Source organism: Chrysemys picta, chromosome 2 (genome assembly GCF_011386835.1).
Source record: "Chrysemys picta bellii isolate R12L10 chromosome 2, ASM1138683v2, whole genome shotgun sequence".
NCBI classification, from domain to species: Eukaryota; Metazoa; Chordata; order Testudines; family Emydidae; genus Chrysemys; species Chrysemys picta.
In genome coordinates, this window is record NC_088792.1 from 42488044 (window position 1) to 42505670 (window position 17627).

Here is a 17627-nt window from a genome sequence, read left to right on the forward strand (position 1 = left end):
CTGGTTATGAGGTTTGGAGCTTTCCTGTCTTTACTGATAGTTTTAATAAAAACAGCCAAGGCTTTGCTTTGCCCTCAGCTTTGCTTTGCCGTACACTCCATGGTTCCCTACAAGATATTGAACTTGTCGATTTTAATTCTGTGGAGCCTGATTCTGGGATGAGAACCCTATTATCCCCAGCTCATTAATTAATATCAGTTGGTAATCAGTACAATTATTATTAAGCATTAAAAGGATCAGGCTACAATATAAATATCAGGGAGCTTTGGGCCATCCATTTAGTTTGTGTGGCATTCCTTCCACGTATCAAGCGGTGGAATTTGTTGGGGCCATCTCTCATCAATTTAGAGACAATGCCAGATTTAGGCGGGTGGTCTTACAATTTGTTGGTGGTCACAGACAACGCAGCAGCAGTGTTCTATGTAAACAAAGGGGGAGCATTTGGCAAGGTGTTGACCCTAGGTAATGCTCCTTTGGAATTTCTGCATGACCAGTTATATCAACCTGAGAGCTGCTTACCTTCTGGGAGTTCAAAACACTCTTGCAGACCACCTCCATAGGTTGTTTGCAGGTCTCTTTGCCTGGATGTGTCCCGGCCCAGTTTTCAGCAGTGATATAACATCCCAAGTAGACCTGTTTGCAATAAGCGCAAACAAAAAATGTCATCTTTTTGTTCCCGAGCAGGTCACAGCTCAGGTTGACCGATGGATGCTTTCTTCCTACCCTGGTCCAAAGGTCTGCTGTATGCCTTCCCTCCAGTTCCACTCCAGCTCAGTCTTGTCCAAAGTCGAGCAAGATTCTGCTCACCTTATTCTAATAACCCCAGTGTGCCTCCCTCAGCATTAGGTTTTGACTCTACTAGCCGTATCAGTCAGACCTCCACTGCTGCCCTTGAGAGATGTGGATGTGATCTCACAGACTACACAGCCTGCTTCATCACAACCTTCAGACCTTCCAGCTGACCGTGTGGATGCTTCATGGCTGACAACTTTGGAAGAGTTTGCTCTAGGGGGTACAGGAAGTTCTGCTAAATAGTAGGAAGCCTTTAGCTAAGTCTACATATCTTGTTAAATGGGAGAGATTCTCCGTTTGGTCAGTACAAAGAGACCTGCCCCCAGCTCAAGCTCTGATTTGCCGTATCTTGGACTCTCTCTTGTTTCCGAAACAACAAGTTTCGCTAATGTTCCATCCGAGTCCATCTGGCAGTTATCTTAGCTTTCCACCTACCTGTGGATAATCAATCCGTTTTTTCAAACCCTATGTCCATCAGATTTCTAAAGGGTTTGCTCAGACTATAACAGGTTCACAGCTTGGTTCGACATTGGAGTTTAAATTTTAGTTCTAGCAAAGTTGATGGGTCTCCCGCCCTCCATCTCCCCCCCCCCCCACTCCTTTTGAGACACCAGCGATTTGTTCTCTGTTGCACCTGTGTGTGAAGGTGGTTTTCTTGGTTGTTGTAACCTTGCTCAGGAAAGTTGGGGAACTGTGAGCTTTAGTATCAGAGCCTCCCTATACAATTTTCTTTAGGGACAGGGTTTCCTTTCACTCACCCAAAATCCTGTCTGAAGTGGTTTGATTCTCCTATTAATCAAGTAATATATTTACTGACCCCTTTTCAGAAACTTCCTGTTAGGGGAGCTTTGGCTCTTTACCTGGATTGGACTAGGCCTTTCAGGTCTTCATCTCAGCTCCTTATTGTGGTTTCAGACTGAGTAAAGGGCCACCCAGTATTTACCCAGAGGATCTCGTCCTGGATTTCCAGCTGTATTTGTTTATGCTACAGACTTGGCTGATATTGCTCCTCCAAAGAAAATTGTCAGGCCGCAGCCAACTTCCACTGCCTTTCTGGCTCGTCTACCTGTATTGAATGGTTGTTAGACGGCAACCTGGTCATTGGTCCATATGTTTGCCTCTCACTATGCCCTTTCTCATCAATCTAGAGACAATGTCAGATTTGGGCGGGTGGTCCTACAATCACTGTTCAAGTGGACTCCGAGCCCACTTCCAGTTCACGCTGCTTGTCAGTCACCTGCTGTGGAATGGACATGTGCAATCACTCAAAGAAAAGACAGTTATAGAAAATTTGGTAAAGTATTGGTTTTGGACATGTGCAACACCTGTCCATTCCACAATCAATCTTCCTTCCCTTCTGCATTGGAGCCTTTCTAGTGTGAAGGAACTGAGAGCGGCTGGGAGCAGTGTGGACCTGTGGACCTGCGTGCAGTGGTGTGAGGCGTCAGAGTTGCTCATGCTGGCCCGATGGATATGGCTGAGGGGAAAAATTTCATAATTTACTACATGTAATAGTAAGAAATCTGTGATAGCAAGAGATATTAACTGTGATAATGCCTCTGGCTCAATATTCTGAGGCTTAAGACACCTGTATTATTAAAATATCTAAAAATGTAAAGTAATCTCTTATGTGGAAAATTGTCATAGGCTTTCAGCGTATAGTACAACAGGTATTTGTCTAAACACATGCATAATTCCCATTGATGTCAACAACTGGGTAAGTGCAGTGTGTGTGCGCGTGCACTACTCCTGAGGGCATTCTGCGCCAAAACATTAAAAATTCTGCCCATATTTTAAAATTCTGCACATTTTATTTGTCAAATAAATGTGGCAGCTCCACCATAGCATTGGGGAGCACAGGCCAGTGGCTGCACAGAGGTGGGAGATCACTTTGCAGCTCTTCCCTCCCCCCCCCCCCCCGGACACACTCAGTGGTGAGGCTGAACCCAACCCTGACACAGAAACACCCCAGGATCTTGCCCCTCCATACCAGGTGTGCTCAGGCAGGCTCAACAAGGCAGGATCCAAGTGTGGAGGGGTTTAGTGTGGGGGGATCCAGGTGTGGGTTGAGATGGGTCTGTCTGGGGCAATCTGCGTGCAGGCAGCTCAGTACAGGATCTGGGTGCGGGTAGAGATCTGAATGCACAGGGGCTTGTTGGGGGGTTCTGGGTGCAACAGTAATGGGACTCTGAATGGGGGGGTCCAGGTGGTTGGAACTCGGGGGGGGGGGGGAGAGGGAGTTCTGGGGGGGGGGAATAGAGCTCGGTAGGGGGGTCTGGGTGTTGGGGGCTCAGTGGGGTTGGGGATCCAGGTGCTGGTGGCTCATCAGGGTGGTCCAGGTGAAGGGGGAATGGGGCTCATCGGGAGGAGATTTTGGGGGTGGGGGTGAGGCTTGGTGGAACGGTCTGGGTATGGGGGGGGGGTCTGGAGGCATGGGGGTTGGGCAGATGGGGGAGCATCTCCCTGCATGGGGATCCCTTCCCCTGCAGCTGAGGAGTGATGGGCACAGGAAGCGGGAAGAGAGGGTGGAGGGAGAAGTTTGCAGAGCTTTCTGGAGCTGGGGGAGAAATCTGGGGATGGGTCTGACCCAACCCCAGATGCTTTGCAGGGGAAGAGGAAGTCCCGTCCTCCTGAGCCCAGCCAGAACTAGCAGCTGAGCCCAACGCAAAGGTAGGAGCCACCAGCCGGGTCTTCCCGAGTCCTGTCCGCTCCCCACAGTGATTTACCTCTCTGCCGGCTGCCCTGGGCACCCGAAACATACTGGTGGGGAGGGTCGCATGACCATTCTTCTGGCTTTCTTTTCTGACGGAGAAGCAAAGAAATCTGCGGGGTCATAAATTCTGCGCATGCACAGTGGTGCAGAATTCTCCCAGGAGTTGTGTGCACACAGCTATGGTAAAACATACGACAACGTGAGATTTTTTTTTTAAATATTCAGATTTGTCTTAATTTCTTTTATTCAGTTTGCTAAATGTGTCCTCCCATAAACACAGCCATCAGCAGTGAGTAATATCCTAATTGCTCTGCATAAATATTTGTTAGTTACGTTTTTCACAACAATCTCTGTTTAAAGTCTAGTAAATGACATACTGTAATGTTCTACTGTGTAAATATTGTGGGCTCATTTTTAAGGCGGGGCGTATTGCCTCATTCCATCAAATTAATGAGACCATGATTTTTTTTTTAAGCTCATAATTACTTAAATCTGCCCTCTACTTTTCCTGCTGTTGTCAAAGTTAACATTATGCACCAAGGTGAATAGTGTGGGTACAGTTGCAAGCTTCAGTGCAAATGATTTGTCATCTTTTCCCCAGCTGTAATGTAAACTTTAGCTGCATGCTTAAGTTTCTCTTTGTCTGTGGGAAAAGCGATTTAAATCCGTACAGCTTTTAAACCTTTTATCTGCGAAGGCGTATTCATATCGTGCTGCTGGGCTGGTTTTTCATATTTCTAGATAATAACCATGCATTGATCTGTTGCTAATCTGATGTAACCTTTTTTGTATGTATTGATCACAGCGCTTTACTCATGGGAGGCGAATCAAAAACTGGCTTGGCTGAACAGTTCATCATTTAAGGCTGAACTTAAATTGTTGTGATTTTAGCTGAATGTTAAATGGACACCTACTCAGATATTAGATTATTTAAACAGCAGGCTGAAATGGACCATCACTCAGAATGGATTTTTGTTTCAGTTTTACTAGAGAAGACCTTAAATAAAACTGCATTTAGGTCTGGATGGCTGAGCTATTTATTTTTCTGATGTATATTAATGTAACCATCCAAAAGTTTAGGTTGTTTCTGAGCCTTGTCTGTGTGCTTGGTGCTGTACAAACCTAATGGAAGGCATGGGTCCTTATCATTCTGCCTACAGAACAGTAAGTATTTTGTCATGGCGTTTTTGCCCCCACCTCAATAATGGTGTTTCAGTATTTTAAAATGCTAATGGCATTTTTTTAAGAGGACAGAGTGCTGCCAGCAATGGCTTTGAAAATGGACACCAGATAGAGCCCTCCTGGCCATCAACAGTTCTTGTGGGTAGAAATTGTTTCATTTGCATTGTGGTAGCTCCTAGGATCCCCCAGTCCTGGTCTAGGACCACTTTGTGCTAGGTGCAGACAAACAGAACAAAAAGATGGTTTACAATCTAAGCTGTTGCTCTGAGAATCTTTCATTTTGCAATGCACTTTTTTTCCTTACAGCTGTGCCACCAAACATTGCAGATCTGAAGAATTTAGAAGTGCTTAACTTTTTCAACAACCAGATTGAGGAGCTGCCTACGCAGATAAGCAGCCTTCAGAAGCTCAAACACCTGAACCTTGGGTACGTAGCAATAAAGCAAAAATACCCCCCCCCCCAAAAAAGCAAAAACTGTTAGTGGTTAACAGTAATTGAATCTTGCACTTAAAGCTTTCATGTTTTGTAAATAAGATCAATTTTTATGGCACTTGGGATAGCTCTGAAGTTATGGTTTCATTGTAGTTGAATCAAAAATTAAGTGTCTTAAAAAAACACCAGTTGTGTATTTATTTAATTTGAAACAGTTTGAGGAAGAGACACTCGTGTATGGTCTCTTTCACATTACATTGATGTCTAGTTTGTGTCAGTAGTAATCCATAATGATCCACTTATTAAATTCAGATTTAAATCTGTTGCATACTATTTCAGGCATGTGCAAAATTGTTCCCTTAACTGCTATCTTTATTAAATCTGTGCATTCTGTGGTCGCTATATGATAAAAGAGCCAGGATCTGCTTCATTCTTTACTTATTTAGCATAGATTAATTGTCTTCTGGAAGATTAACGTTTGAGAGTTTTATTTAGGATTTCCATCTGGGTCGTTAGAAACTGGGATTTGTATCCATTGAGTAATGGAGGAATTGCAGCTCCAGTTAAGAGTGGCTTTTAAAAGCTTAAGACGAGGATTTCTGTTGAAAGCCTAAAAGGATAAGCATTGATAGAATGGAAGCATCCTTTAGAGGTCACCCCCTTTAACAGCTCTCAAACATATTTCCATCTAATACAGGTAGTGGTCCCTTTCTGCTTAATCACCATCACCACTACAGGTTTTTTTAATAGAGTTTCTGCGAGAAATATGCTTATAAAACTAAACCTACAGTAGGGGGATGGACCTTTTTTCTGAAACCATATTGTAGTTGTATTTGGTATATTTCCTATTTTGTGGGTGCAATTTTATAGTATTTTACAGCTTTCTCCCTGTATGAATGAATGTTTATATTATGAACTCAAACTTATAAACAACTTAAATTGGAGAGAGAGGACGTGTATGCGCTGTTACTTAAACCCAAATAGACTTTAGCTAACTAGGCTCCATGTTTTCTAACGAGTTAGATAACTCTGTAAGACATTGATAATTTAACTGCATTGTTGGCTGCAGTGATATAAATATTTTCTTGGTATTGGCTTCTCAATAAAGACACTTGGTTCTTATGTTCTCTCTTGTTCTCTAGCACAGAGGAATAGGCTTTGATTCTTGGCAGCCTCTATTGGCTTGGATTTAACAATGAGACTGGATAATTAATATGTTTGCCTGGGAAAGTAACACTCCAACATTCCCCACACACACATTTTGACTAGGGATACACCCCAAGGTGTAATGCTGCATCATTAGTGGGAGAAATAGTTGAATGCTTTCTACCTATGGTGAAACAAATGACAAGTTGATTGTGCTTAGTTGTAACCAGAATACTACTTTCCTCCATTAATATTGTTTTTAAGGGTAGGAGTGAACGAGTGCTGTGAATTGGCATTCTTGCTAAGGAGTATCATTAGTCTTGCAAATGGTAAACCAAAGGCTGCCTTCTATGTTAACTTTGTAGTGTCACATTCTACTTCTAGTATACGTTTTAAGGGAGCCCACTGCCATGGCATCTGGATGCCTCAGATATTTTAAATATTACAATATAACTGTTATCTCCTTTAAAACTGGTAAATTCCCTCAAGTTCCATTTCCCATTAAAGCCCCTTGTAGCGATGCGAGGACTCACCGGCGCAGCGCCTCCCACTGATCGTCCAGGGAATTTGTTTTTCCAGCCTTGGAGCGCCTTCTGCCGGCCGGTATCCCGCATGCCTTAGGCCCCCTGTGTCCCTCCCGGACCCCAGTGCCCCTTTACCCCCTGGAAGTACCCCCACTCTCTGGGTCTCCCCACCCAGGGGAACCCCCAACCCTCTATCCCCACCTTCCCTCAGTGGCTACTACCAGTTGCCATCTAGCCTCCGCTCTCTGGGGCAGACTGGTCTATGTCTATCAACCATTCATCGGCAAGGGGGGTTTGGACCTGCTGTCTTTGCCTACCCTGGGCTACACCTCTGCAACTCCAGTACCATTCTCGGCCTTTAGCAAGACCTGCGGCCTACTGGTTTTCCAGGCTGGAGCTCCCCAGCTCTTCTGGCCTTTCCCCAGTCCTGCTCTAGTCTAGGTACCCTGCTGAGCTTCCAAGCAGACAGTCCCGTCTCTCTCCGCAACTAGAGAGAGACTTCCTGAGCTGCTGCCTCACAGCCCTTTTCTAGGGCCAGCTGTGGCCTGATTGGGTCATGGCCCCAGCTGTGGCTGCTTCCCCAATTAGCCTAGCCTTTTTCAGGAGCGGGCCCGCTCCACCCCGGAAAGGTTTTGATCTCAAGAGTTGGATCAGGCCCTTAGTGGCTGCTGCTGAGAGAGATGTAAAAAAAAAAAAAAGACATACATCAAAAGAAGACCCTACCTTGGGAATGTGATTTATTCCTTTATAGCTAAACCTTTTTGTAGCAGCCCATAGGGCAGCTGAACAATTAATACGCTACACCTCTCCTTCAAATACTCAGATCACTTTGGGTAAAGTACTCCAGCTTCCCAGGTCAACTTTCATTCTTCTGAGGCCTTCTGTATATTTTCCCACCTGCTTTTCTTCTCTGAGTGCTTTTAAAAAAAATATATATATATATCTCAACCAGTGACACAACATCCTGGTGGTCCTTGTGTTGCTATTTTCTCGCTTTTTTCTTAGGGATGGGTGGGTGGGTTTTTTTTTTTGTGATCTTCAGAGCCTGGCCACGTCAGGTTAACTGTCACTTGTGGGCCACACGCACAGCCAAAAACGTTCACTCACACATTGGAATAAAATTGGCAAATTAACTTTGTATATCCACTGCCTCTGCTTGCTGTTTATTTACAAATATTTGGCTGCACAAGGCTATATTCATTGCATAAAAAACATCAGCCACTGGCCACTTTTCAACATCTATGTGGAATGGCAGTGAAGGCAGAGAACATACATAAGAATGGCCCTACAGGACAGACCAAAGTTCCATCTAGCCCAGTATCCTGTCTTCTGACAGTGGCCAGTGCCAGGTGCCCCAGAGGGAATGAACAGAATAGGTAATCAGGTGATCCATCCCCTGTTGCTCATTCCCAGCTTCTGGCAAACAGAGGCTAGGGACACCATTCCTGCCCATCCTAGCTAATAGCCATTGATGGACCTATCCTCCATGAATTTATCTAGTTCTTTTTTGAACACTGTTATGATCTTGGCCTTCACAACATCCTCTGGCAAGGAGTTCCACAGGTAGACTGTGCGTTGTGTGAAGAAATATTTCCTTATTTGTTTTAAACCTGCTGCCTATTAATTTCATTTGATGACCCTAGTTTTTGTTACAAGAAGTAGTAAACAACACTTCCTTATCTACTTTCTCTACACTAGTCATAATTTTATAGACCTCAATCATATGTCCCCTTAGTTGTCTCTTTTCCAAGCTGAAAAGTCCCAGTCTTATTAATCTCTTCTCCTACATAAGCTGTTCTATTCCCTTAATCATTTTTGTTGCCCTTTTCTGAACTTTTTCCAATTCCAATTTTTTTTTGAGATGGGGCAACACATCTGCACACAGTATTCAAGATGTGAGCGTACGGTATTCCTCTGATGCCTACATCTTGAAGTCTTGAGCAGGAAGAAACTATTTTTGGGAGGGGAGGGGGCAAGAGGGGTAAGAATGAGTAACTGTTGAGCTAGAGTGGTAAGTTTACCCCTTCCCTCCCCCATACAACTTGAGCAATAGGGCCCAGGCATGCACCTGGCATCCAGCCTGGTACTTGGATTTGTGCTGGATAAAAGGGTGTCTAAGAAGATAATCACCACCTGAGATCACCAGCTGAAAGCATGTGTTCCAGTGTGCTTGGATGGGCCCCCTCCTGCAGGACAGAGGGCGTCTGAAACCCTCAGTCTTGTGTTGCCAGGGTCTGGAAAGAGGCAGGGAGCAACAGTACTTGTTTGTGGGAGAGGCTACCATCAGTGGTGCTAGTGAGGTGGGGAGGGCACAGCAGCAGGCAGTAGTGGTTGTGAAGGAGCTGTAATGCTCCCTCAGAACTGGGCAGATGTTTTGATGGGTTAGCGATTTCTATAAATTTTTAGATCAGAAATAGCAATACACCTGTATTACAGCAGCCTCCCACAGCTACAGCGAAGGATACTCTTCCCTGCTCCTAACTAGTAGAATTACAGTAGCATCTAGAGGGCATTCTCTTAGCTCAGTGACCCATTGTACAATGTGGTGTCACTACTTATAGTTAAGACGATGATTTAATCATGGGTATTTTTAGTAAAAGTCATGGACAGGTCATAGGCAAGAAACACAAAATCACAGCCTGTGACTTGTCCATGACTTATACCATAAATATCCCTGATTGAATCTTAGGGTGGATGGGAAGCCCCAGGGCCAGCCGCTGCTCCTGCCGCCCCTGGGACTGCTGCTCGGGCAGTCCCCAGGGCCAGCCGCATCGGCTATTGCTCGGGCGGTCCCCAGGGCCAGCTGCCCAGAGCCACTGGCTGCTTGGGTGGCCTGGGGACAGCCACAGTGGCCACTGGAGAAGTCACAGAGATCACAGGAAGTCACAGAATCCGTGACTTCTGCAACCTCCGTGGCAGATGCAGAGCCCTAATTATAGTACACCACTGTCCCTGTTGCAAAGAACTTAGTTGAAGTAAACAAGACAAAGGGTGGGAGAGAGGATATATTATTCTCATTTCATAGATGCGGAAGTGAGGTACAGTGAGATCAAGGCCTTGATTCTGCAGAGAGTTCTACTGGAGCGTAACTTTAAGTACTTGTGTAGTGCCAGTGGGTCAATCTGTTCTTGTGTTTAAAATTAAGCATGTAAATCTTTGTAGAATTGGGACGTAAGTGATTTGCCCCTGGTCACACAGGAATTCTGGTGCTACACCAGCACTATCTCACACATAATGTGAGTGAACTATAATACTGAAATAGAGAACTGTAAACTAACTAGCCAGCTAATCATGTGTATTGGATTCATTGCTGCCTGTGTCCTTGAATAGCGTTCCAAATGGGGCCTACTCTAAGTTCATAAACATGCTGTAGTCCCCCCCTACACACACGTGTGTGCGCGCGCGCGCACACACACACACACACACACACACACACACTGCTTTATTCAAAGGAATAAAACAGAACTCTGATCAGTTCGTACGTGCATCAGAACACATGTGTAAGTAACTTGAGCATAGAGCTGCTTCTTTATCCATGTGCACCTTAATACAGCTGTGCAACTGGATGCCAACAGAAGAGAAAAGACTTTTCAAAGCAAGAGGGGAAATACAAACAGCTCTGGTATGTTGACTGGTGTACCTGCTAGGTTGCATTCTATGTGTTTCCAAGTACCAACTACAAGGCTGATACGCCTACTCTTGTTCTCTGTGGGCTTTGATCACGAACTGAAATAATCTCCAGAAACAAAATAAGTGCTCAGCTGAAATGCTGCCGGCAATTGTTCATCTATAAAATGAGATGACAGTGCTTACCTACCTAACAGGAGTGCTCTAAGAAAAAAAATCATTGATGTTTGAAGAACTTGATTGCTGCTGATGCGGGGGTAGAGGGTCTAGAAGCAAGTCTAGCTGTGACTTCTTCCAGGGATCTTGACAGGGTTACTCAGTCTTAGTATATCATGTGTCATTGTACACCTTACAGATGTATTGGGTGTCACTTCTGTGAAGGGGAACTCGCTTTGCATGCACTGCAAGGCAGCTTTTGATGGGTCTGCCGCTCATCAGAAGATTTCACCACATTCCTCAATGGAACATCTAAAATTTCATTCCTAATTCTTAAAAAAGTCCCATACAAATAATTTTAGCTTGAGCTACATCGTTTAATACAGTTTTTTGTATAGTTGAGTCAAATAGGCATACAAATAGGCCATGTTACAAAAACTCACACTGACCCTGAGTATTTGAGTAGCCCCAATTTGATACCACATGGCATGAACCGATCTCCACTCTACTCCAAGTTGCTTTGTTTCATTTAGATGTGAGAGCAGTTTTATCTCCTTCTGTAATGAATACTCTCAAACCCTAACATCATACATCATACTTGGAGTTTTCTCCTTGATCTGTTACATTAAACAGTTGCATTTTTTTTTTTTTTTTTTAATTCCAGACCCTCCTGGCCTTGGTTCTTTTGGTCCAGCACTGATACTTTTCATTTTTTTTATTTTTAAAGCAGGGCAGTTAGCACTGTCTATTCTTAAGGTTGTGTAACACTTCCTATTATTAGACCCTGTTTTCAGTTGCTTATCTTTGCCATAATTTAACTGACATTTTCAGGGTGGGTGTTGGCCAAAACAGTCTAGCCACTTCTGAGAATGAGGTTGGCGAAAATGTATTTTTCCCTAATGTTAAAATCTGTATCCTTTCTTTTGAAAACCTCTAGTGACCCGATGCTGGAAGTTGAAATTAGGCAGGGAATGGCCTTTGTGTCAAATGTGCTTTTGTCTTTCCCTGTGAAAATCCACCCACATTTGGCCAAGTTAAAAATGTTTTGAAAAATCTGACTTTTTTTCATGTTCCATAGTTACTTCATAGAGCTTAGCAGCTACAGTCTCTTAAGGTTCCATGCACATTGGGTATGCTGCAGCCCTACAGCTCCTGGATGTGACCAGACTGCAGACAAGCCATCTCTACACATTCTCCAGAACGCAGAGCCAGGAAGCCTGTCTCTCCTCTGCTCTCAGTGACACTCTGCTAATGCCCAGTCAGCATGGAGGAGGAAGCAGACTGCCTCAGATGCAGAGGGGATAAGAGTTAGACCAGGGAGAAAGAGAAGGAAATAGATTGGGATTGAGAGCAGGGGAAAATAATGCTGGTACTGTTAGATCAAGTGCCTGAGGTCTGTGTGGTAGATCTAAAGATTCTAACCCAGCTAATGACCCATGTGAATGTCAGTGTGATGCCGCATACTGGAATCTTTTTCAGTTTGCTTTTTGTGTGTTCTATTTCCTATGTTAAAAGAACATTATTAAGGTTGCCAAGTCAAGCATTAAAAAAATTAGGAAATGCAAGATTTAAGGTTGCCTGTGCAACCTTAAATCTTGCATTTCCTAATTTTTTTAATGCTTGACTTGGCAACCTTAATAAACATCCTCATGTGTATGCATTAAGATAGTCTTTAATTTTATGATCACATACTGTTTTTTCCACAGGACCTCCCCTGATTCAGTGCGCAGGGTGGATCTTCTTTGGGGATGAATCGGGGTTCTCTAGTGAAGGAGGTTTTTGTAGAAGTCATGAGGTGTATAGTGAATGAGGTAGGGTGTTGCAGGAAGAGAAAGGATGGTCTTATGGTTAAGGAAGTTGAATACTATTCTGAAAAATTCAATTCTGTTCCTTTCTCTGCCACAGAGTTCCTATGTGATGCTTGGAAATCACTTGATCAAACTTTTCTCCGCATCTGTTCCTTATTTTTGGGTGTCAAACTTTAAGACCCTGGTGTCAGATTACAGCTGTGAGTGCTCAGTATTTCAGACAATTAAACTCCATGGAAGCTGTGCTTTGAACATATTAAGTGCTATATAATGCTAAGTACTTTGAAAACTTAGATTCTAGTTGTCTCAAATTGGGCATCCAAATTAACGGATATCTTTGATCTTATTCTCTCTGTGCCTCAGCTCCCTTTCTGTAGAATGGGGTAATACCCACTCATCTCCCAGCGGTGTTATGAAAATAAATTCATTAATGTTTGTGAAGCACTCAGGTATTATAATGATGAGCTTTGTAGAAAAGGAAATGAAGAATTCTGTCTTCAGAGCAGTGTTTGAATAACATGCTGTAAATAAGGCCTGGGGCCACACATTGACCAATGAGGAGAAGAAAAAATATTGAATAGCTGATTATTAACTGGGCACTGAATGAGGAATCAGTGGAAAAAGTAGTATGTGATCATGTGGAAAAAAGTAGTGTGTAATTAACTGATCATGTAATTAAAGACTATTTCACAGACCACTTTAGTTGTGGCATTTCCTAGCTTTTGAGTGCTTGAATTTTCAACCTTAATGATGTTCTTATAATGTATTTTATATGTGTGTGAGAAAATAAGACAATGACATTGTCATTTTCCACTACTGTAATGAGAGCTGGTTGGAAGATCTTGTTGACTGAAAATTCAGTGTCTTTCTCCCCCACCTCCTTTTAGGACTTCCCTGACACCACCCATTGTATAACTAGTTCTGTTTGAAATTCTCATCCACACGTAACCCTTTTCAATCCCCTGTTCATGGTCATTCCTTGCTGCATTGTGTTGAATGTATCCACCCTACCCCACCACCCCCAAAGCATCTCTATTACTGAAGAGTGGTAAAGTCTGCTTGTTCTGCCTTCTTCAGTGGCTCTATGGCCATCTTAGATCAATAGGTTCTGGATCTGCTGTGCTGCTTGGATTAATTGTAGGTCTCTGCCTTTAGTTTATTGCTCTAGCTGGACTGTACAGCTTAAGGTACGGTGCCTTGACCTGATAATTAGGTGACTTAATGAATATGCAACCCTTATGACCCGAGTAATTATACTTCAGTGCAATCAAAGATGAACTGGTTGTGAGAAGAAACTAACTTTATTAGGGAAAATGATAGGATGAAATTAAGGAAGGGGTGTAGGGTAAGAGATAGGAATAAAAAGAAAAGTCATGGGAATTTGGGGAATAATGGTCTGTGGGCCTCAATCCTATGAGGTGTTGAGCACCCTCAGCTCCCATCCCATTAACCAGTGGGAGTTGGGGGCTTTGGCACTATGCCCTAAAAGGGTTGACCTAGAAATTAGTGTGGCCTCCTCTTTTTTGGAAAGCTCTTAATGCCGTCATGGGTTTTGCTTATGATTAACTGGCAAAATGAATATGAACATATGTTCTGTGTGTCTTGTTTTTCCACCACCAACAGCATGAACAGGTTAAATACCTTGCCTAGAGGATTTGGATCTTTACCAGCTCTGGAGGTTCTTGACTTGACTTATAACAACTTAAATGAAAATTCCCTGTCTGGAAACTTCTTCTATCTGAGTAAGAAACTTTAAAAAAAAAAAAAATCTATAAATCTTCCTGAAATGGTGCTTTGCTTTCTGCCAGTGAAATTTATTTGATAGAGACCAAACTCCAATAGAATTTTTTAGATATATGTTTTTCTTCCTTGGTCCTCTTGAATATTTCTACATAGCTCAGCAATACGTACCATTGATATAGTGTCACCTGACACTATTGGGCATGCAAGGACTTGGTTAGTAATGGCATATTAGCTTTCTTGAGGGTAATATTTTCTTGATCCACATACTTAGCTAAAATTTAATAGACGCTAACAAGTCTCATGGGACAATAAAGAATGTCACCTTGAGGTGTGTTTACAATCTGAAAGTAACCACAACCAGGTTTCCAGAAATGTGTGTGTCTAGTGTTTATATATATATGTTAAAAGCTTGTTAAGGTTACAAAGTCAAACGCTCAGAAGTCATGAAATCTCAGAATTCTGATTGCTTTTGCAGCTTTAATTGAGCCTTTTTTGTGCATATCTATTATGATAGTCTTTAATTATTTTACCACATATTGTTTTTTCCATATGATCCTCGCCTTTTAAGTGAATTCAATATTACTTTTTATCCTCATTCAGTGTGTGGCCCCCGACCTTATTTACTGCACACCATCCAAACTGCATTGAATACAGTACTGTTGATTTTCTCCAGGGCATTTCTATGGTGCTCTCATCATGCTGTGAGTGTTTTAGTCAAACATTAATTAATTTAGCTTTAGAACACTCTTCTGAAGTAGGGATGTGGTATTCTCTCCATTTTATAGCTGTGGATCTGAGGCACGGAGAAACTAAGGCAAAAACAGTCCAAAGTGTCTGCTGATTTTGGGTTCCTGACTTGAGACATATAAGGTCTGATTTTTCAGAGTCCCTAGCATTTTTACAGCACCTTGTATATTCAAAGCACAGTGCCCCTCCCCCCCCTTGACTTCAGTTACAGTTGTGAACACTTGGCCTTTCTGCAAATCTGGCCCTAAGTATCTGTAGGGCACCCAGAAAATGAGGAACACCGAATTAGTGGCCAGCTGTGAACACTTTGGTTTATGTGACTTGCCCAGCAACAGATAGGAACTCTATGGTGGAGGCCAGAATAGAATCTAGTTCCCAAGGAAAGCATTCAACTTCCTTAAAAAGATCTTTTTTCTCTTTCTGCAATCCCTTACTTCATTCACTAGACACCTTCCAACTTCTGCATCAAGTGAGGCAAGGCTCCTACAGACAGCAGCTTCTTTCACTACACAACCCTGATTCGTTCCCAGAGCTCCATCCTTCGTGTGCACTGAATGAGGCAGGGTAGAAGAAATAGTATGTGATCATGTAGTTAAAGACTGTATCTTTAATGCAGGCATACAGAGGCTCAATTACAGTTACACAGGCAATCTTTATTCTGGTGTTTTCTAACTTTTGAGTGTTTGACTTTGCAACCTTAATATTCTTTTTAACAATGTTTTTATTGGAAGTGCAATCACAGCCTAAGCAGAAAAAGTGGCAAAGAGGTTAGAGGAGGCCATGCTGCTTGCTGAGAAGGACCTACTGATCATGATCCAATAGAAGGAAAATTTTAAATTATCAAAAAGTTAAAAATGATGATGACTACAATGCAACTAACGAGAAACCTGCAAAACAGACATCCAACTGCTCTTGGAAGGAATGGGAAATCATAGTTGTCCTCCCAGCATTCACTGTTGTTTTCTTTTGGTTTAATTTTCCTGAAAAGTACCATGCACAGCCACAGTGCTGTGCAAATAGTAATAAGCTAAATGGATGTATTGGGTTTTTCTTTTTTCGTTTTTAAACTTTATCCTTCTGTCTTCTACTGCAGAGAGCGAGAGAGAGACGACCTATGAAAATATAAATGATTTGATTTGAACTCAGTTGTTTGTGTTCTACTATCTTGTTTTAAGATCTTTCCACAGCACTGCATGTAGTTAAATATAGGTGTAAATTCATTCCAAAACACAGCTTTTTTAATGCAAATTGGGTAATAACTAGGAATCAGATGTAATAAAGAGTAATTGCTCCTTCTGACAGCTGAGTATTGAAACTATGTGCCAGAACCTGCCACAGTCTATTGTAGAAATTGTTAATTGTGTCAGTCCTTTTGGATATAGATGTTTTCCTGAACACACCAACAATACAATAAGGCAGTAAATCTAAGTTTGACCTGCTTGTTATTATTGTGAGCCCTGAGTATGTCAAAGGCTTTTCACCAAGTCAGGGTTATTAATCAAAGCTGACTCTCTTATTGATCCAACCTCAAATGGTTGGGCTATATGCCACCCTGTTTATATATTGCTGTTTAATTTGCAGCCACCCTGCGTGCACTCTATCTAAGTGACAACGATTTTGAAATCCTGCCGCCAGATATTGGGAAGCTCACAAAGTTGCAGATAGTAAGTAATTTATCTAAATTCTTGGAAAATCAATTCACTTTCACAGCCCTTGTAGCAGTAGAATCTAGTCAATTTGAGAAGTAGTAGGGTTTGTTTTTCAGGAATAACCACTACACCTGGTACTGTTTCTTGTTTATTTTGTAAATAAATTGGAAGAATTGAGTGTGGGGGGGCGACGGGTGGGCAGAGAGTAAGTGTTCTCTTTTAGGCTGCTTTATTTTAACTGAAAATTGTTCTGACTTTATATTTTCTTTTAGCTGAGCCTTAGGGACAATGACCTGATATCACTGCCTAAAGAAATTGGTGAACTCACTCAACTTAAGGAACTTCATATCCAGGGAAACCGTCTTACTGTGCTGCCCCCAGAACTAGGTAAGATTGTAGATGGTCCTTTGTTGTTTTGAGTAATAATGATTATGACACAATGCACTTCCTGTTGATAACCTAAACCATCCGTTGATCTCCAAGAAATAGTCTTTGCTGAGGTTATCATTGCTGCTATTATCTGTTTATTCCCTCAGATACACACACTCACTTTCTCTGTTGTTGCATTTGTGTGTATTTGGGAGAGGAAGGGCTTGTGTTTGTCATGTTGCACATTTGGCTGCATTACTTGTTCCCATATTATATATGACCTGTGTATTAGTCCGTCAGATTGCAAAATTTGCATACTGCATTCTGCTTTGTACATAATTTCTTTTAAAAACATATTTTAATTGTCTGGAGCTAATTGTGTTGAAATCATTGCTACAGTCAGCAAAAAAGAAATTTTGAATCCTCAATACTTCGATAGAAGTGGCTTTCTTGAGCCTGTTTCTGTAGAAATGGAAGTTTGGTCAACAAAAGTAAGATAAGGCTAAGTTAGTTGGTTTTTTTTGTTAAAGTCTATATGTTGATGTCGTAATATTGTTTTTGCTGATCTGACAACTTTCCCTCAAAACAGTTGAACCAGCAGATGAACTATGGATTTGTGATTTCTGCCATTATCACTAGTAACTTAATTTTCTTTAACCAAAAGGTAATGGTCTTCATTAGAAACTAAACCTCTGAGTGTGTAGCACATTTGCATTGCACTAGTGCATTTTGCGTTAT

General features: G+C 42.3%; 1 protein-coding gene across 1 annotated transcript in view; it reads left to right on the forward strand.

Moving 5' to 3' along the window:
* RSU1 (Ras suppressor protein 1) overlaps window positions 1-17627 on the forward strand; it is a 179074-nt gene that overhangs the window by 48477 nt on the left and 112970 nt on the right. The window contains exons 4-7 of the mRNA XM_005282446.5: window positions 4994-5114; window positions 14005-14123; window positions 16453-16535; window positions 16793-16907. Coding sequence (XP_005282503.2) covers window positions 4994-5114; window positions 14005-14123; window positions 16453-16535; window positions 16793-16907 — 438 coding nt within the window. The remainder of the gene's footprint in view (window positions 1-4993; window positions 5115-14004; window positions 14124-16452; window positions 16536-16792; window positions 16908-17627) is intronic.